The following is a 20,831-nucleotide window of genomic DNA, read 5'->3' as shown; positions in this document are numbered from 1 at the left end:
ACATCAGTTAACAAAGGCGGGTTACACACCACCAAAAAGTACATACTCAGCACGTACTAGGGTTAGGAAGGGGCGCCACCATTTTGACGTGGTGGACGCTTAGCGTCCGCACGTCGTGGCATGGTTATGATGCCACAAGTGCGCCATTGGCACCTTGCGGCATCATAACCGCGCTGCAAGAAGAAGCTGCTTTTTGTGGCTTCTTTTTGCTGCGCGGAGGAGCCGCGTGGTTTATCCACTGTGACTCCTTCGTGGAGCAAACACGGGCGCCGGCAGACCACCCTTTTGGGCGGTCTGTCAAGCGTCATAGTCTCTGACAAGCTTCTTTTTACAATGGGTTTTTTTGTCCACCTTCTCTTTTTTTCCTTGTCCTCTGTCTAGCTGGAAGCTTTTTTAAACCAACATTGAGAGACTGGTGAAGAACTGGAGAAACACAGACTTTCAATTGCCACATTGGATCAGCATATCTAAAATAAACATGCAGTAAAACTTGAGCTGGGGAAGAATGGGATACTCCCCAGCTGATCCTACTCTAGTTATGCATGCCTTCCTATAACAGGCAAAGTAACAGGAGCTTCCTCTAGGATCTCACAGAAAGGGAAATGAATTATTCTGTCTCACAGAAAGGGGAAAGTGAATTATTCTGCCTCATTGACTACCTGCAGTATGCACGCGCACACATGCACATACACAGATCTATAAGTTTGTCCATTAAAATGAAAACCATAATAAAAGTCAAGGCTGGTGGGGGGGGGAATCATCCCTGGATGCATTTTGAAAGAAGCTTTCAAGTCATCCATGGGAGGTTAAAAGTATTTGTGTTTACTTATCAAAATCTTGCCGGGCCTGATTGTTTCATTTCACATGTGCATACTGTTAGCTTAAAATAAAAGCATTGGTGAAACATGTTGAACAGCACTTTTTTGTAGTATAGGAATCTATCTCTGTTCTTTCCATATATTTATACTTCAGATACCAAATTTTCTGTTACAGAAATAATGTCTAGAAACACATCTGCTTTGTTAACAGGTATGCCTATACCTAGCTTTTTTGTCTATGACGTTAATTGAGGTGGGAGTAATTTTGATCAAGGAAATGGCATGGGGAAAACACACATTTGTGTGTGTGCATGCATACATACATTCACATATAGGGGTGTGTGTGTGTGTGTGTGTGTGTGTGTGTGTGTATTTTACTGGCCTAATCCAGTTCACAGCAGGCACACACAACTAGATTAGGATCAGCCAGTTCACATTAGCCAAATTCAGGTGGCATTGCCTCCATACCTGGAATAAGGTCCATATATTCCCCACCAGTTCCATCCTTGCCATGAATTTGGAGCATATCTGCAGAAGGCATTCTGAAAGGGCTGAAATTGGGAGATGTCCCATTTCTGGATCTCTCGTGTCATGTATCCTAGTGTTCCTGGGTCTCAGATCTTAGTGTTGTGGCAGAGGGAAGTACATGTATCAATATCAGAATTGTTCCAGATGGCATTCTGTTGGCAGCCCACTTTGTATAGAACAAAGAAACCACAAATACGGAAGCAGTTGCCATGATGTGGATGACTGTGCTCAGGGATGCCATTTTTCTCCACCCTGCCCTAGTGAGTCAGCAGAAGGCAAGGATGCCCTGCATAGAAAGATCTAGTAGAGAGAGAATATGTATATTTATGTTGGTGATTTTGACTTGAGGCAAACTAATTTTCTCTCATTATAGTTGACCTTCTTACAATTTGGAAAACATACTTTTGGGGACTATAACTCCCAGACAAAATGTAGTTCAAAAATGTGAAAGTTCAGAGGTAAGCTTCCAATACTGAAATTGGAAGACTGTGTGAAACTTTTGAACTCCATTGGGAGGGACTTAGTAATAAGTTTAGAATATGGAAAAGCATTGCATATAAAGATGTCCATTTCATTATGTGCTCTTTAATGTGTCTCTCACAGACCTAAAGAACACACGGTGACCTGGTCAGTTTTGCACATAGTGTTCTTTTATAATGCATATATGCTTGAGATCTACCATTTGATGTGTAGAAGTGATAATCTGTGTAGATTGCTTTTCATCGGCAAAGCAGCTCTTAGCAAACCACAATGTGGGATGCAAGAGTTAGCCCATCCTCAAAAGGAGAAAGTCAAGAGCAAGTTGGGGTTAGTGGTTTTACAATTACAATGGGAAATAATTATTTATGTCTCTTGGATCAGGTTTAAATTTCAGTGCAGCAGCTTCTTAGTCATTACTAGGTGCAGAGAAAACTTTATACCCAGACTAAAAGGATTTTGATATCTGAAGTCTTGGTTCTCTGTTTTCTAAGTGACTGAATAGTAGCCTTTCCAACATCTGCCACAAAACAAAACAGAGCCACCAGATGTGGATGTCAGAATGAACTAAACATGTACAAATGTACAGAGATACTTGGTTCTTATGTAATGTTTCACAGTGTGGTGTATCTTATTAATTAATGTTTGATTTTATCAACAAATAGAGGTGGTGGTGGCTGCTAAAGACAGTGTCCCAAAACTTTTCTTCATGTCAGATGGTGTTTGATTCATGTCTTCCTGGCTGTAGTGAGGCTTTTCAGACTTTCTTCACAGGACCTGCAGACATGACTGTCTCTAATCCCCAGCTGTACAGGGCTGGAATTACTTTGCTGATTTTTTCCCCATGCTATTTTAGACGACCAATGCTTTTTCACTGCTAATTTCAGAAAATGTTTCTTAAGAACCAGAGACTGAGCTAAGAAGTGAGCACTCTGCCTGCATTGGGGGGAGAATGTCTGTTTATATGAACCCTTTCACAATTTGGGGGGGGGGGGGGTGGGAAGAGTTTGGCAGAAAAAAGTTTCTGTCTTTCACAACTACTCAGAGCTAGATCCCACGTGATGTTAGTTACATGTTTAAATGTGCATCCTTAATCAGGCCACTTTTATTTTAACAGAAAAGTGTCTGAATTAGGAACCCTTACTGGTGGTCTCTTGCAGATCACTCCCCGCCTTTGTTTTTGCCTGAAAATGCAAACAGCACCTTCCATCAGCAGGCAAAGATTTTTTCATTCCAAGAGGCTTCTGGATAATAACTGACTGTTTTTAACAAAGGGGCTTTTAATAGACTCTTGCTCATTAGTGTTTCATAGGCTGGCACTCATTAGTGTTAAAACGTATTTTAATAATGAGTTTGCATGTGTTTTTATCTGTACTTGTTTTAAACTGTTTTAATTTTGTAATCTAACCTGATTTCCAGTTCTGAGTGGTGTCAGGGTGGGATATAAATACAATGGAACAAAATAAATCTTGACTGGTAGTCAGTGATAGTCATATCTTCCTTGTTTAAGCCCACTTGTTTAAACACGTGACATCACATGAAGTTTGGTTCTTGGAGACAAGGATTCCTTTCTGCAAACTTTCAGCCAATGCCTGGGCTAGCCATCTCTGTTTCTCTCTTGCATACTCTACCCCCCATCCTGTGCTTCACAGCAAGCTTTCATTCTTTTGATCCTAATGAAAAAGGAAAATGTGGTGTTTGTTCTTTGAAGCAGGGTTCAAAAATAGCCAAACTGTGTTTCCAGTCCAGCCATAGACAACTCTGTCTCTATCAGACCTGAATCCCTAAAAATAGGGTTGTCATCTTTAACATATGTACAGTATATTGACAGAAATTCCAAGTGTGATATTTGGGAGGCAAAGAATTATCTTTTATTTCTGCCTCTCATGCAGCTGTTGGGCACAAGAGCCCATATTAAAATGAGTTAAAGTATTAGTCACAGGGAAAGGACTTTTATCAAAATAGGATTAGAATATTGGTTGAAATTTTGACTGAAGTAATGGTTTTTAGCACTTTGAAACCTCTTTACTTGTGTTTCTGTTGCCAGAAGCTCCAGCCAGCATGCTAGATGGTAGAAGATTGGGGGATTTTTTCTGAAGGACCAAAGTGAAGATTCTTCACCATTGCATTAGAGCATTCAAGTCTTATGCTTGCACCTCAAGATCAGAACTCTCAGGGCTTGTTTATAGAAATAATAATTATGTAGCCATCACCTAAATGTGTTCAGTCAACACAAAAGAAGATTGCAAGCTAACCTTTCCCCCTCTGTCCCATTTTGGTATTCTCCACACATAGAGAATGACATATCTGAATAGGAGCACTTCCCTTATGTGTAGACACTCTACATAGTTGGGAACAAATCTGCCTGGAGAGAATACACTCCTAGAGGAAGCTTTCTTTTTTAAACTCGCCATTAATTTCTTTTAAGGATAAATGAAGTGGGGCTTGTGTATTGGTAGTATTCACTTAAATAATGATGATAGTAGGCTCATCTCTGAATCAAGATGTCAGGACAAAAACAAAAATTGCCTTACCTTGTGAGATGTTTGTTTTCAGTGTTGAAGTTTCTTTAGGCTGATATCTTGTGAAGTATCAGGGTTTACTCCCCAAGGACAAATAATACATCTCAGCAGATGCTTTATTATGAGAGGGCAAAGTTAAAAGCTATCCACTGATTATTTAGATCAGCAATCTGTTGCAGACTAGAAACTATAGGTATACCTCAATTTACAAAGTAGATGTGTTCTTGGGCTTTACTTCTTTAACAGAAACGTTGGTACCACTGGTAGCAATAACATAGAAAGAATAGGGATAGTTTTTTATACCACAAAAAAGAAGAGCTGCTCAAAATGTTTAATCAAACTTTATATCTAAAACAAACATCATGCACATGTGAAATGAAACAACTAGGTCAGGTAAGCCTAGCATAAATAAACAAAAACATTTTGAATCTTCTCGAGACTACTTGAAAACCACTTCCACAATGCATACCAAAATGATATTTTTTTTCCTTTCATCAGCCTCTACTTTTTGTATGGTTTTTATTTTGATGGTGAGTCTTAAATCTTTCTGCTTTCTCAACATTCCAGGGTAGCTGGTGTGGCAGTCATAGAATCATAGAGTTGGAAGAGACCACAAGGGCCATCCAGTCCAACCGCCCTGCCATGCAGAAACTCTCAATCAAAGCATACCCGACAGATGGCCATCCAGCCTCTGCTTAAAGACCTCCAAGAAGGAGACTCCACCACACTCCGAGGGAGTTTGTTCCACTGTCAAACAGCCCTTACTGTCAGGAAGTTTCTCCTAATGTTGAGGTGGAATCTCTTTTCCTGGAGCTTGCATCCATTGCTCCGGGTCGTAGTCTCTGGAGCAGCAGAAAACAAGCTTGCTCCCTCCTCAATATGACATCCTTTCAAATATTTAAGCAGGGCTATCATATCACCTCTTAACCTTAATCTGCCTTTTCCTTTTCTTTCTGTTTTTCTTTCACACATCCTCAGTAAGTGATTTGGAAGGTAGCTGTTTGCCTTGCCTGTTGTACTTCAGCTCACACAGCTATAGTAGGATCACTTGAACTACAATCTCATTCTTTCCCAGGTCAAGTTTTATTGCATTGCTAACTGCAGATACACTGCTGCAACTCAATACTGAAAGTCTCTTTCCCTAGCTCTCCTTCCTCAGCTTCCCATGGTCCATTCTGCAAAAAAAAAAAAAAAAAGCCAAACAAACAAACCTCCAGCTAGACAGAATACAAGAAAAGATGGGCCAGGCTCCCAAAAAGACTTTGTAAACAGGAGCTTCTTTGACAAGGGCTTTGTTAACTGAAGTACTGTATACCTGTATATTTATGTAATGATGTTTCATATTCCCCTTCTTTGAACCAGTTATGTTTCTTCCTCAGCCACGACAATAGTTTATCACAAAGATGGGCTGTTGTTGCATTCTTTGGGGCTTACTGGTTTGCTGATGGATGGTCTGCAGATGCTGCTGTCTCTCACAGCCCTTTCAAAGTGGTCATAAAGACAGCAGCAAACAGCACAGGCGTCTTTGTTTCATTTGTTGAAAGTCAGTGGCTCTGTCTAGCCCAGCAGAAACATCCAGCAATGTAACTGTTTGGAGGTTTTTAAAAATAGGCTGGATGGCTATCTATCAAGAGAACTTTGATTGTGTATTCCAGCCTGGCATGGGATTAGACTGGATGGTCCTTGTGATCTGTTCCAACTCTATGATTCTATGATTTCCAGCTGATCTGTGGCCTATCTCAGTGTGCTCTTATTTTTGGATTCTAGGGGAGCTGCTGACGCCTCGTTTTCCTACATCCAGCTGGACATACCATGATGCCTTTTGGAGGTATGGCTGCCAAGCTGGAAAGGGACCGTCTGCGAGCAGAAGGCGTGGGTGATCACCACAATGCTGTTAAATACCTTGGCCAAGATTATGAGGTCCTGAAGCAGGAATGTTTGGAGAGTGGCACATTATTTGAAGACCCTCAGTTTCCTGCCATCCCTGCTGTCCTTGGCTTCAAAGAACTGGGGCCAAATTCTGGCAAAACCCGTGGAGTGCGCTGGATGCGCCCATCAGTAAGTACTTGACTCTCTGCTAAAGAGAAGCTTCCTGAAATGCCCTGATGTCATTCTGCATAGTAATTCACATTAGCAGCTTTCATGAAAAGCTTCTTCTCTCATTGATTATATGCCAGCATTTTTGTTTGTTTTTTCTTCACCCAAGGTTATATTAATTACTTCAATGGCCTTTTGCCATCTTCTTAATAATCCATCTTTCCCATTTGAACTTCTTGCTTTGCATTCCCATAAATTATGAGTAGTTCTAGCCAAATTGCAGATGATTGTCTTCTCTGCAAAATGGGAGAGAAATGCTAGGCAGTTTCTGCACTTGAACTTTCATTTCAGCACCATTCTGTGGATTCCCAATAACTTCTATATATCAGATACTTCAGCCATTGTTTTGGAACCATTCTTTACCTAAGTCAAGTTATGCATTTATCTGTAAATTTTAGTTTATGAAGCAGCTATGGTATGCATAATTTTCCATGTCAGTTTTGGAGAAAATGGGCCCTAATGGGCAGTTAGGACATAAAAGGAACTCTTTGGCACAGACATATGAGATGTAGGCACACCAGTGAAGTAATTCATAGTATTATAGAGAGAGGTAAGGTCTCAAGAGTCTTCTAGTCAAATCCCTTGCCAATGAAGAAATTGAAGCAATGTGCTGGAAGCTATTTCAAGTCCCATTTGTGCTGAATTCCCTGGGTGACTCTTTCTTTCTCTCTTGATGTATTCATCCTGTATGGACCAGCAGCAGTTTTTTGGAAGGAGATCAGTCTTTGGATTTGGTGTTGGTTGAGGACTACCACCACTTGGCTGTATGGTTATTCTTGTGTCTCTAGAATGACTAGTCTACTATTATATTTATGAGTGAACAGATTATTATGAAACATTAATCTTAGACATAATGCTATAATTGTGCCACTGATGAATGAGTTTTCCATTAGGTCCATGTGAGCCATGGGGCCCTACATGCTGCTCCTTTTCTGGTTCCTGGCAGGTGGAGAGCAGGTGCATCCATTTTTAAATTAACTGAAAGCCAGCATGGTGTTGTGGTCCAGCACCCAAACCACTACACCACACTGGCTCTCAACTCCCTAAAATAATAAAGTGAATGACCATCTTTGTACTTTTCTCCTTAGTAGTGAGTTTTTAGAGAGGCTTATTGAGGCACGGACATGGGACAGTGGCCTATTCTAGTCCTCTTCTTTTTCAAGCATGGCCTACTGTAGGTTTTACACAAGCAGGCTATAAGCATTTAGTTATTTGTTTATTCACACTTAAAAGGTTTAAAGTCTGCCCTTTAAAAACACTTATCCAGATATAATATAATAAAATAGCAGGAGGTTCAAATAAAACCACACATTAAATTAAATTAAACAACAGTATAAACTTTCAGCAAAATATATAAAACGTGATTAGTTAATCAAGTGGTCAAAATGTCTTCCTCTGGCCCCAAAGCCACAATACAGTTGGCATCAAGCGAGCCTCCTGGGGACATCATCCATTAAACAGAATGGCACAGCTAAATAGACTCTTGTTTACTTCAGTCCCCTCCTCAACCAAGTCTCTTTCATTAGTCTCAATAATACATTCAACTGTAGAAAAGCCTTGAAAAAGAAATTGTATCTATTATTTGTTACTGATGTCTGCTGGTTCCTTTTCATGTGTATCCCTTTCCCACAGATACAGAATCAGTATGCTGAAATGTTCAGAAATACAGTTGCCCCATCTAACCCGCAGATCTGGGATCTGCAACCTTGAATACTCATGGAGGGGCGACCTCCATTATTTCCAAAGGGGCGTGCCCCCATGGCGCATGCCTTGCACGCACTCATGGGCATGCACTGTATTCAAGCCTATGGGGCTTGGATATGTGTGAGCCTCCATTTTTGCAGGGGGGGTCCGGAACAGATCCACCTCGAAAACGAAGGCCAACTGTATTTTATTTGTGTTCTTGTTGGTTGCTTTTCAGTGCTGCAAATGCCTGTTGGCAGCAAAAAGTTAGAGCAGTGTAGAAACGTAAGGGCTACGTATCACATTTGCCAGGTGCTCCCAACCCAGGAATTAAGCATATTTGGAATTTTTAAGAAGGTGATATAGATAAGGCCCCATAAAGGGGGGGGGTGCCCATTCACAAAATGGTGTCAGGGAATGCTGCCAGCACATACACGAACACACACTGATAATGATGGCACAGCGAAGAAAACAAACAAAGCAGCCAATAGACAGTTTACAGACCTTCCTCCTGTCTGAGTAGAGTAAGCCACAAACTAAAGCCAGGGTCAGGATACCAGAAGTCACAGAAGCCAGTTCAGTCCAAGGTCAGGGAAGCCAGAAGGTTTGGAGTAGTCGAGTCCGTTCCACGGTCGTAGGTTCAGGGGCAGACAAAGATTCAAGAAGCACGGAGTTCAAGGAGCCAGTGCTGACAGCAACCACTATGATGGATCTGCAATAATCTCTGGCAAAGGGTCAGCGTTCTCCAGCTACCTTAAATCAGAGACGCACTCCCTTGTGCCAGCTTGTAATGACTGCTTATCTGCAGGCTACTTGTCTGCAAGCCTCTTAGATCTCCGCAGGCAAGACCTCTCAGCTCTCCTTTGCCTAAAGGAAGGAACCACCAAGCTTTGTTCTTCCACTTCCACTGGGGCAAAGCTAGGCTGCTGAGCATCAGGAGGGGACCCCACAGAGCTAGAGTCTGGCTGAGCCTCAACCACTGGGGCTGGAAGATCAGAGCTGGGGTCTGGCAGGGCAGAACTGGGACCTGGCATGGCCTCAAGTTCCTCCTGCACCTGAGGAGCCATGGCCTCCTCCGAGTTCTCCTCTTGGCTGGCCATGACAATGGCTGCTGCTAAAGTGAGCAGGAATATTTCACAGAAAGGCCAACTGCTGAGCCTAAAAATAGGTCAACGTGCTCAAGATCTTTAGCATGAGGAAAAGATGGGGCATGACACTCAAGATGGAGGAATACTAGTTTTAACTCACAGTCTTCCTCCTTTCTCTTATTCTTTGCAGTGGTAATATTTGAAGCCTTGTTCTTTTGCCAGAGCAAGGTGGCTTACAAAATTAAAAGAAGTGAAATCTAGTTAACAACTTATAAATATATTGTCAAAATTAAAATATCTATAACACTAAAACAATTTAAAATATACATTAAAAACGCAAAAGGTAAAAATGGTCAAAAGGCAGCAGCATTTATTTTATTCATCTTTCAAGAACACTCCCCAATAAACTCTCTCCCCTCCACTCTCATACACACTGAAGATCTTTTCTTTTTCTCTCTTTCTCTCATACATGTGTGCATTCACATTCCTTTCCATTCACATCTGAGCAACCATGTGTTCCTCTCATCAACCCCAACGCACCTCCCTTCTCCATCTTCTGCCCCCTGCAATTGTCCTGTAGTCCACTTCAACCCATTCACTCTGCAGTTCCTTCATCATCTATGACTATGACATAAGGATACAAAACAAGGGACTCTCTTGAGCTATATGTTTTGCATAATGCAAAGATGTGATGTTGTTGTTTTGTCATATCAAAGGTGATTTTTCCAAAAAGTGTACAACACATGGGGGGGGGGTTCAGAATTGGCCTAGCAATTATGCTTCCCTACTCCATCATATGAACTGGCAGCAATTTTCAGGCTAAAAATCCCTGTGGTCTGATTCAGTATAAGGTGGATTTCTATGTTCCAATGGTGACTTGCCCTTTTACATGATAAGATTTTACTAGTACTTCTTCCTTGCCCAGTCTCATGTCTTCCATATATGTTGGACTGTAACTCTCATAATCCCCATGCAGCATGGCTGTTTTAAGAAAAATATTAGAAATACATTTAGGCCACTTCAAGGCAAAAGACACTTGATTTCAACTGAAGGTCAAAGAATAAAGAAAAGACAAAGAGACATTTTTAAAAATAAGCCATATTTTTTTTAAGTTTATGGAATACAATATGCATTTAAGCATATGTTTGGGAAAGTTAATTTTTGGCACTACAACTCCAAGAAGCCCAATCTGACTGTTTTCAGGTTCTACCGATTTCATTACATGATCTGTTCAACTTGTTTGAGAATGCTGAGAAAACTACCAACAGCTTTTTTTCTCCATTTTTCACCTCTACAGGAAATTGTGGATGACCCCCAGTTTATTGTTGGAGGTGCTACAAGGACAGACATCTGCCAGGGGGCTTTGGGTGAGTAATGTATGTTTATCCTTTGGAGAAGGAGTAGGATGAGGAAAAGGAGTAGGCTGGTTTGTTGGCATATGGGGGTCAGAATTGGGGTGCTGAATAAATCTGTGTATAATTCTGACAGTAAGGCTTAAATGGTCAGAGAGTTGGAGCCGTAAATTGGTTTACATTGTGCCAATTTTTTTCTGTTTGGGCTGCATTTAAGCCTAGCCCAAGATGTAAAGCAATAAAGATGCTTGCATAAAACAGCAACATCATAGGGTCTTCAGATTAGTGAGGAAAATCCTTAATGATAGAAAGGCAGTTGCTGTCCTTCCCCACAGTGGGTGACTGCATGAAATGAGTGAAAGAAAGGGTGACAATCAAAACAGCTCAGAATGTGAAAACTGTAGGGAAAAAATGGAAGCCTGTGATGTGAAGAGCACCAGGCCATCTTGTAGGAGAGACAAATTTTCTCCCATTCCCTGTCACCTGAGGTAACTAAGTCCTGTCAATCATTGCAGCATCAAAACCAAATTGACCCCCTTATTTTATGCTGTTTTAACTGTATGTAGAGTCAGTTAAGTGTGTAGAGCCTGTATTATGAAAAGAATGGTTCTTGCTGTGCAGCCTGTTGAAATGCCTGAAATAGCCAAGTTGGAAATTTTCCTGTACTGGGAAATTCTCAGAATTGTAGTACAAAAATAATATAATATCCTTTATATAGGAGATTAAGTTATTTTTGCACTACAATTCCCAGAATTCCCCAGTAAAGGAAAATTTCCAAACTTTACTGTTTCAGGCAAGTCTCCTTTAGAAAGTCTCAATTATCAAGAAGATGAGTGTTTGGGTGAAGAGCCCTGTGGCATTAGCATTGCTACCATGAGAGTACAATACTGTAGTAAGGTTTTTTGTGTTCTGAGGTAGCATTAGGATGATCAGGTGCCAAACAGGCTAATAAGGCCTTTGTCTCTTTCTGAAGGCAGACGTGGTTTTTCCCACTGCTGCAGCCATGAGATAAACTGCAGTTATCAATAATCCATTGCCTTCCTAAAAGTGCTTAAAAGTGCAAAAGCCCTGAGACTCTTTCATACTATACAGTTAATAGCACTATGTTTGTTTCAACTGCCTTGGCAGCGTCTGTTATATTATTGGGATTTGCAGTTAAGGGAGCGATATTTAGAATTCTAAGCCAGAGAGCTTTAGTACCTCACCAAACTACAAACTCAGGATTCCAGAGGATGTTGGTATGGCAGTTAAAGTGGAATATAGTGCTGTGATTTTGTACTGTGAAAGAGTGCCTCCTTTCAGTAGAACAGAGGTAGGCAAGTGCAGCCAGCAAGGGGCCCATTTTTGCCCTAGTTGGGTACACAGAAGGCTGCATCAACTCAAAATCAGCCCATACGCTGACTGGATAATTTCAAACAGGAGTATTTTAAGGCAATCCACTGTACCTGCATCTCTGGGAGCAGCATTTAAACATTTTGGGTTCATTTGGGGTCATTTTAGTTCAGGTGGAGGCTTCTTTTTATTATTATTATTATTAATAATAATTTTTGTACCATTTTCACAGAACATAACACAGTCACTTCACAACACTTTAAGACACATACACTACATAACCCCATCCACCTTTCCCACCCACCCAGTCAAACCACCTCTAGACAGATACATATAAACAATATTTCCTTCTTTTTACCCAACTACAGCTTTGGGTAAATTGTTTTCCATCCAAGTCTTGTAATTCTTCTGATTTTAAACATAAAACGTAGTCTCTCTAGACACCATTTGATTAAAAGACAAATAACATATATTGCACTTCCTACTACTTGTTTTATCTTTAAATAGTGTTTTACAGCTCAGTTTTACCTTTACCTTTATATATAAACGTACCCTTCCATTGAATTTTTATCTCTTTCCTTCACCTTTATGTCCATTAATAATTACACATATTGTCTAGTTGTGAGATACCTTGCTTAGCTACTGTTGCTTCCTTATCAGATAAACTCTCAGACAGACCTTAACGTCTTTAATCCTTAATCTCTCCTGACTTGATATAACCATCCTTAGCCAACTGAGATTGATTGAAATTTTTCAGTTGATTTTAACATATTAACCAAGAATAATGTTCTTCCATTCTTTCTTCAAATAAACATAGAAAATGTCCCAATCTCTCCTTATCTGTTCTTCATTCTTTTCTTTCATCCAGCACGTCATTCTATCCACCTCTAACGATTTGATAAGCCATTGTTCTGTTGATGGGGTCTGTTTACATTTCCAAAATTTAGCAAAAACAATTCTTGCATAGGTTAAAGAGTAATTTTCCATAGTTCCTATTCAAGTCCTCATTTATCATACCTAATTAAAAAGTTTCAGGTAGGAAAGCAATTTGGATCTTTAATTCTAGGGTAATTACATTATATATTCTTAACCAATATTCTTTTGCCTTTTTACATGACCACCACATGTGAAAGTATGATCCGATCTTATTTTCACATTTCCAGCAATATGGACTGCTGTTTTTGTGCATAAATGCTATTTTCTGTGGGGATAGATGCCACCTATAAGTCATCTTGTAAATATTTTCTTTTAGATCTTGATTGACTGTGTATTTCGTTCTTTTCCAAGTATTTACCCACTTCTCATAATCCAAAGTCTTCCCCAAATTCTGTGCCCATCGGATCATGCTTCAGGTGGAGGCTTCTGGGGAGGATAGGACAAGCCTGTGGTGCCACATGTGGCTCATAGGCTGCACTTCTGCACTGCTAAGGTCCAATATGGGAAAAGTTGAATGTGTTAAATTTATTATTATTTATATTTTAAATACTGTGCAACATTGGCTCTCTTTTTGTGATGTCCACAAGGGTTGATTCTTCCTGCTTCATACACTTTTTCTCTTGACCTAATCACTGTTGGCTGGAGATAATGCTGACTGTGTGAATTCAATCATTTAAAAAACTAAATTGTAGTCACTGTGGGAGAAGGTGAGCAATTATTCTTCCAATAGCTTCCATATCAAAATTACTCCTGCAATTAATCATAGGATGGAAGCTTCTCTTGCTTTCTCCATAGCATGGAGAGAGATCATTAACTGTCCCCTCCATGCACTCAGTATTCTTTCTTCTGCAATCTCTACCCCTCTAGCTGTTAGAAGTTTTATAAAAAATAAACATAGTCTAGTTTTATCTCTGTACTCTTATCAACATAAGCCTATTGGCTGGTGTTCGATTCATGAAGTTTTGCCGCCTCTGAGCTCCCATGTTACCACACTCCACCTGGACTAAAATGATCCCAAATGAAACCCAAAATGTTTAAATGCTGCTCCTCTGAGCAAAACTTGCTAAGAAACCCCTATGATAGTTTGCATTTAGAGTCAACATAAGTCAAAAACAACTAGAAGGCATACATCACACACACAACAGCATTGTAGGGGGAATAACAGCACCTGTGGAATTCCTAATTGAACCAGACTCCTTATCCCTGATGAAAAGTGATATCCTTATACCAACCTATACTTCCATTTGCCTCTTGGTAACTTCATTCTTTCATCTATGCAGCCTCCTAGTTTATGTTTGGGGGGAGAGGGAATGAATCCACATTCTTTTGATTGATGAGAGCATCTGGAGCTTTGCTGCAAGTTGGTTTGCATCCAGCTAGCTGTCTATTTCCCTCTTCTCTCAGATATCCTAAAAAGAACCTTTAGATGGTTTGTTCTGAGGTTAAATAGTGCATATAGTCATTTTCATCAGTCCACAGGGGCATGATATCAAAAATTTAAGCTGAGCAGGCATCCCTGTTTCACACAGAACAGAATCAAATGGATAGAGACAGCATTTTTTAAAATGTTGTTCTTGGCTTGTATACAAAAAGCATACTTTAAAACAGAAATCAAAAGAAAAGAATTATATAATTAAAAATTGACTAATTTGAAAGTGGGCTTAATGCCAGATATTAGATGCTGCCTAATGGGGAATTTTCTTGTAACTTTTTCAAAAAAAAAAACTGTTTGTTTTTTAAGAGCCAACAAGTACATTGCTTTCATTTTATGGATGCTGAATTCACAAGTTAAAAAATTGTCCATCACTGTTTTTAGATATCATAATAGAATAAAGATGATAATATTATTGTTTCTCATAGATTCTGATGGTTTTGTCAGATAAATAGTTTTAAGGAACACATTTGCACTAGGTTCTGTGTCTTCTGTGTTGATTATTTTTTAGGATTAGAGCTTGGAACAGTTACTTTTTGAATTACATCTCTCAGAATCCCCCAGCTAGCATGGCCAGTGGGTTGAGGACTTGCAATCCAAAAAGTAACTTTTCTATGTTTTGAGATATATGTGTTTCAGAGCAAAAGAGGATTTCTGAATGGCCTGGTAAGTGATGATATAAATGTCATGAGGAGTGAGCCATTATTGAACACATGGAGCAGAATAGTGATTTGGGTACCCAGATATTATGGTCTTGATCTTCAGGTGACTGTTGGCTGCTGGCTGCTATTGGTTCCCTGACTCTCAATGAGGACCTTCTGCACCGAGTTGTACCCCATGGTCAGAGCTTCCAGGAGGACTATGCAGGCATCTTCCACTTCCAGGTAAGATCAAGGAAATGGTATTCACCTCTCCACCAGGAAATGTTTCATAGTCCTTTTTTCAACAATAGAAGGGAACTGGGGTATGGAAACTGTATAGCCACAAAGAGGAAAATTCTTGGCTGGGAAACACGACTGTTGCTTAGCTGGATGCCCTATTCATCGCTAACATCCACCTTACTTTTACCTCATCATTATCAACAATGCTGGGCCACATCCCATTGTTCTCTTGTTTCTTGTCTCCCCAGATCTGGCAGTTTGGTGAATGGGTGGATGTGGTAGTAGATGATCGACTACCAACCAAAGATGGAGAGCTAGTATTTGTGCATTCAGCAGAATGTCAGGAGTTCTGGAGTGCTCTACTGGAAAAGGCATATGCTAAGTGAGTATTGCCTTAGTTCATGTTATGCAGAATGTTTGGGAATTATCGCACAAGGCACTTATCGTGCTGGATTCGTTGCCCAAACGCTTCAGCAGCTCAGAGGTAGGATAGCCAGTTGCACTTCTGATGCATCATTGAGGTGGCCCACTCTTCTCTTGTCCATGAATCATTCGCAGAGCAGCCATTTTTGCTCCACAAACGACTAGTCGACTGGAGAAGAGCAGGACGTCTCAACGACGCTTCAAAAGCACGACCAGCTATCCCACCTCCGTGCTTCTGAAGCATTTGGGCAAAGATTTAAGCATGGTAAGGGCCTCGTGTGATAATCCCCTTTGAGCGGGTGGTGGGTTCCCCTCCTTTACATACTTCCTGCAGAAAGCCATGTTCTTGTTTTGTTACTCCTCCCCACTTTTTCAAAAATATCCCCATATTCACCACTCCATGGCATGCTTTTTGGGGATCAGTAGGCATAGTATAATACTATCTGCCTAAGAGCTTGGAAAAATCACTTTTTCGTAGTACAGCTGCCAGAATCTCTCTGTCAGCATGGCCATCAACCATCTTCCTCTATTACTACTCTGGAAAAATACCTTTTCTAAACTCTAACCCAGCTAACTTTCTCACTTCTGTCTGTCATATAGGTTGAATGGCTCTTATGAAGCCCTGTCAGGGGGGCAGCACCACAGAAGGCTTTGAGGACTTCACAGGTGGTGTGGCAGAAATGTATGATCTTAAGAAGCCACCTCGTGACCTTGCCAGGATAATTTGTAAGGCTCTTGAAAGGGGGTCCCTACTTGGCTGTTCCATTGATGTAAGTGCCTCATACTGGAGTCATTTGTCAATGCTTTTGAAGAACTGTTATGGTTATAAACAGTACAGGGATTTAATCACGGCAGAACAGCAGAATGGGCCCAAAGATTAACTGAAAATCATAATGTGGGACAGAAAATATTACGCCATAGATTTCCTTTTCTTATGTTAAGCTGTAGGAAGAGACTTTTGGCTAGTGCCTCCTTGTGGTGAGAAGGTGTACTGAAAATCACTCTTCAGGCAAATATTCACGCTTACATTTTACTTGGAGTTTTTAATTGTGTTCTTTAAATATTGTTGCTTTGTTATGTGCAAAGAGCCAGTCATGTTCTGATCTGAGATACACACTTAACTAATCATGTCCTGGGACATTTGCCAAACACACATCCTGGAAACACACATTGGACATTATCACACAGTGACCTATGTGCTGTCATCCCAAAAATAGTTAAAGTGCAGCCACTCCAGAAAAGCAAGCCCATTTGCTAATAATTATCACACGCAAGAGCACAACAAGGGTTTAAAGACACAGTATTTAGGGTTAGATTCAAATTTGGCTATCAGATGGGTGAGGACAAATCCCCATTGCTTCTGTGTGTGTGTGTGTGTGTCATCTGTTCTGAGCATGCTCCAAACTGTCACTTCCACAAGTGCCTCGCCCACATGCTGCAGGGAGGGAGGGTAAACCAGGGAGGGAAGCCTCTTTGCCACAAAAACCCCAAAAGCTGTGTCTGAGGAAGGCAGACCACAAAGACACACACCTACACACAAGAGTCATATGAGTCCTATTTCCTCTGGGGCTGAGAGAGTGTGAGTTTCTCAAGGTCACCCAGTGGGTTTCATGACCAAACAAGGTCCCATCGATCTCTGTCTGTCTGTCTGTCACCCATCTTTCTGTGTGTGTGTTTGTGTGTGTCATCCATCCATCCACCTACCGTACCTATCTATCTCTGTCATCTGTCTCTCTGCCATCTATCTCTATCTGTCTGTCTATCTATCTATCCACTTACCTCTCTCTCTGCCATCTCTCTCTCTCTCTCTCTCTGTCAGAGAAAGAGAGGTCCATAAACTTTCCTGGTTCCAGCGAGGGTGAGCCTCCCAGATGTCCTCCTTTTCCAGCACATGTCTTCCATTTCTTCCTCCTGTCCAGGAGGACTTCCAAAATGTGCTCTCTCTTCCTTTTCAAGCTCCAAAACCAGACACAGATACACAAGAGAGAAAGAGAAAGAGGAGGCTCCGGCCAGAAGCCTGCCTAATTCCATGTCCTCCTTTTCCAGGGCATGTCCTCCATTACTGCCAAAGGCTTTCTCTCTGCCTTCTCCCAGAAGAAAGCAGAAAAGATGAGGAAAGCCAGGGAAGTGTGTGTATGTGTCCCTTTAAATTCTCCCTCTTTGGCAAGAAAAGGCACCCTGGGAAACGAAGTCGTGGGAGGCTTGCTTTCCACATGGCTGGCATTACGTGAAAGGAGTAGTTTGCAAACAAAAGGGACTCCTAACTCCGGTAGTTTTGCGAATTTACTTTCTCCTGATTGACCTCCCATTCACCCTAGATTCACTCCAGACTGGCTTCTGCCTTGTGTGGAAAACAGCTGCGAATATGCCCATGAACCCTGGATGACTCTGCATTGCCCCCACTTTAACCTTCCAATTTTGCCCCGTTTGATAACGTCCATTGTCATTCCCTCTTAAACTTGATTATTTGCCCATTACAAACTCTTCTACAGTTTTCCTATCCATGTTTTTTTTAATGTGCGTAGATAAAAATAATACTAGGGATTGCATACAAATAGACACCAGCCTAACAAGAGAAATCCTATAGTTCCAAGTTGTAAAGAAGAAACACACCAAATCAAGATTTGCCCCCAATTTGCTTTTGTTCCCCATAAGAAACAGAAACTCCAATAGAATCCACAGAAGAAAAGAGACGCATTTCAAGATGCTCAAAAAACAATTGATTTATTAGTAGAAAAGCCAAATGCATTTTGGCCTGTTGTGCAGTCTTAAGGCTTTTGTCACGGGTGCTATTTGTTTTTGTTGTTGTTGCGTGCCTTAAAGTCCTTTCCAACTTATGGCAAACCAAAGGCAACCCTATCATAGGGTTTTCTTGGCAAGTTTCTTCAAGGGGGGTGCCATTGTGCTCCTCTGAGGCAGAGAGAGTGTGACTTGCCCAAAGTCACCTAGTGGATTTACATGGCTGAGTCAGGATTTGAATCCTGGTCTTCCAGAGTCACAGTCCAGTGCTCAAAGCACTATACCACGCTGGCTCTTCATGGTGCTGTATAAAATCATAAAAGGACAACATGTAAATACATCAGATCACATTACACAAAATCATTATTACACTGGTACATTGGCTATAGACTGAACTTAGCTATTTGAAATCAAAAATTTCTGAGCTAAGAACTCTCAAACTGTGACACATTTGTTCTTTTATGATTTTATATCTCCCCTGAAAAAAAAGCCTTAAGAGTACTGTATACATAGACCAGAACACATCAGCTTTTCTACTAATAAAACAAATTCTTTTATTTTCCATACTCTGGCATGGCTGTTAATGCATTGATCCCTAAGGATAGATTTCTATAGATTTGTGAGTTAAAAGAAGTTTTTTCCCTCCTGCAATTCATTTTGGAAGAATCAGAAAGACAGTGTGGAGCATGCAAGAAAAATGAATAAAATCCACATCACAAATATATTATGAGAGGATGGGCTAGAGCTAATTTTTTTTAGCTGGGAGCATATTTTCTTCATAGAATTTGCATATTTAAAAATTCTGTAAAGACTAAAATTGGTGTATAGTTTACACTCAGTTTAGGGATTCTTAACATCAGTTATGTTTAGTAGATATTTCAATCATTCAGTGTTGACTTATACTCTGCTGAAATTTAAGAAGCTGAAATGGGAGCTTTTTTATGGGGAGAGGGAACTTAGAGCCTACAAACCAATGTCACCTTTTCTTTCTTTACAGATCACAAGTGCATTTGATATGGAAGCAGTCACTTTCAAGAAGCTAGTGAAGGGTCATGCCTATTCTGTCACAGGATTCAAGAATGTGAGTTGCTCTTCACAATGTTGTAGAGAACTGTTCAAAGGCTTAGCCAGGTTTGCAGGTTGCTTAATATCTCAACTTTGACAGGTGGAATATCGTGGCCGACAAGAATCACTCATCCGTATAAGGAACCCCTGGGGTCAGGTAGAGTGGACTGGAGCCTGGAGTGATAGGTGAGTGTGACAAGGAACTGCAGTGTCTTCAGTAAATGCCCACCTGCGGCATCTGAGAAGGGCCCTGTTGTGTGCAGGCACATAAAAGTAATTCACAAATGCAGGTGTAAATGAGCTATCACAAAAAGTTATTTCAGTATCATTTCAAATACAAATGCTTTTTGATTAAATAAGTTCACCCATGTAGCCCTGAGTAAATGAAGAAAAAATCAAGTAAGAAGCCATACACTGAGTCAAACAAATTTAGTTTACCTGTACTAACAGGCAGTGACTCTCTAGGGTTTAAGATTAGTGTTTCCTTGTCCTACCTGCAGATACTAGGTTTTGAATCTAGGACCTTTTTCAGTGAAAAGCAGGTGCTATAACACTGAATTATTGCTCTTTGAACTAGCCTTTTGTTGCTACCTAAAAGTGATATTCTTGGATAAATTTGGAAGTGAGTAGTATGGGGAAAACACAGCATAACAGCCTTTTGGTTGCCATTTTAGCTCTTCTGAGTGGAATGAAGTGGACCCCGATCAGAGTGAAGAACTGCAATTAAAAATGGAGGATGGTGAATTCTGGTAGGTACCTAGATTCATGGAACAATTCCTTGATGATTCATGTGCATGCAGGAGCAAAAGCCAACAAATATGAAAGGTTATCGTTCTCACCTCTGTGTCAGTAAATTCAAAAATAATTGATGCCAACAGATTTTTTTAAAAGATACTTATACCTCCTTTTGAGTTTGTACCATAAAGATGGTGCATGAGTAGTAATGGTAGCTATTCTCTTTTCATTTGAAAGCATTGTGACCATCATGTCCCCTTCTGTTCTTGTGCCTTCTCACAGACCTCACCATCCTTTCTGTTTGGTTTTGCCATCTTTTGCCCCTGCAGGATGTCTTTTCAAGACTTTATGCGTGAGTTTTCCAGACTGGAGATCTGTAACCTCACCCCAGATGCTCTGAACAAGGATGAGTTAAGCAAATGGCACACCACTCTGTATGAAGGCTCCTGGCGCCGGGGCAGTACAGCTGGCGGCTGCAGGAACCATCCAGGTAATACCTGGTTTTCTATTCTTTCTCAACCTCTTTTCTCTTTCTTTGCTGGTGAACTATTGAGCCTTGTATTCTACATAATGTATACATTTTTAAAATTGGGAACATCATGCATAATTGCATGCTATAACTTGCATCAGTGTAAGTCTTAGAAGCATTGTATCTATTTTCTAATGTGGCATCTCTCTGGATGGCTCAAAAGTTGTGGAAAACCCATTCATTTCTAGTGATAC

At 40.6% G+C, this 20,831-nt stretch overlaps 1 protein-coding gene across 1 annotated transcript in view; it reads left to right on the top strand.

Annotated features, from left to right (window-relative positions):
- Positions 1-20,831, top strand: part of CAPN11 (calpain 11) — a 56,027-nt gene that overhangs the window by 11,111 nt on the left and 24,085 nt on the right. The window contains 10 exon segments of the mRNA XM_042475068.1: positions 6,113-6,403; positions 10,511-10,580; positions 15,031-15,149; positions 15,395-15,528; positions 16,170-16,197; positions 16,199-16,339; positions 19,306-19,389; positions 19,474-19,559; positions 20,048-20,122; positions 20,438-20,598. Coding sequence (XP_042331002.1) covers positions 6,158-6,403; positions 10,511-10,580; positions 15,031-15,149; positions 15,395-15,528; positions 16,170-16,197; positions 16,199-16,339; positions 19,306-19,389; positions 19,474-19,559; positions 20,048-20,122; positions 20,438-20,598 — 1,144 coding nt within the window. The 5' untranslated portion in view covers positions 6,113-6,157.

This window comes from Sceloporus undulatus, chromosome 1 (assembly GCF_019175285.1).
Source record: "Sceloporus undulatus isolate JIND9_A2432 ecotype Alabama chromosome 1, SceUnd_v1.1, whole genome shotgun sequence".
Classification (NCBI taxonomy): domain Eukaryota; kingdom Metazoa; phylum Chordata; class Lepidosauria; order Squamata; family Phrynosomatidae; genus Sceloporus; species Sceloporus undulatus.
The sequence above is the reverse complement of the archived record's forward strand: the minus strand, read 5'-3'. Positions and strand labels throughout refer to the sequence as shown.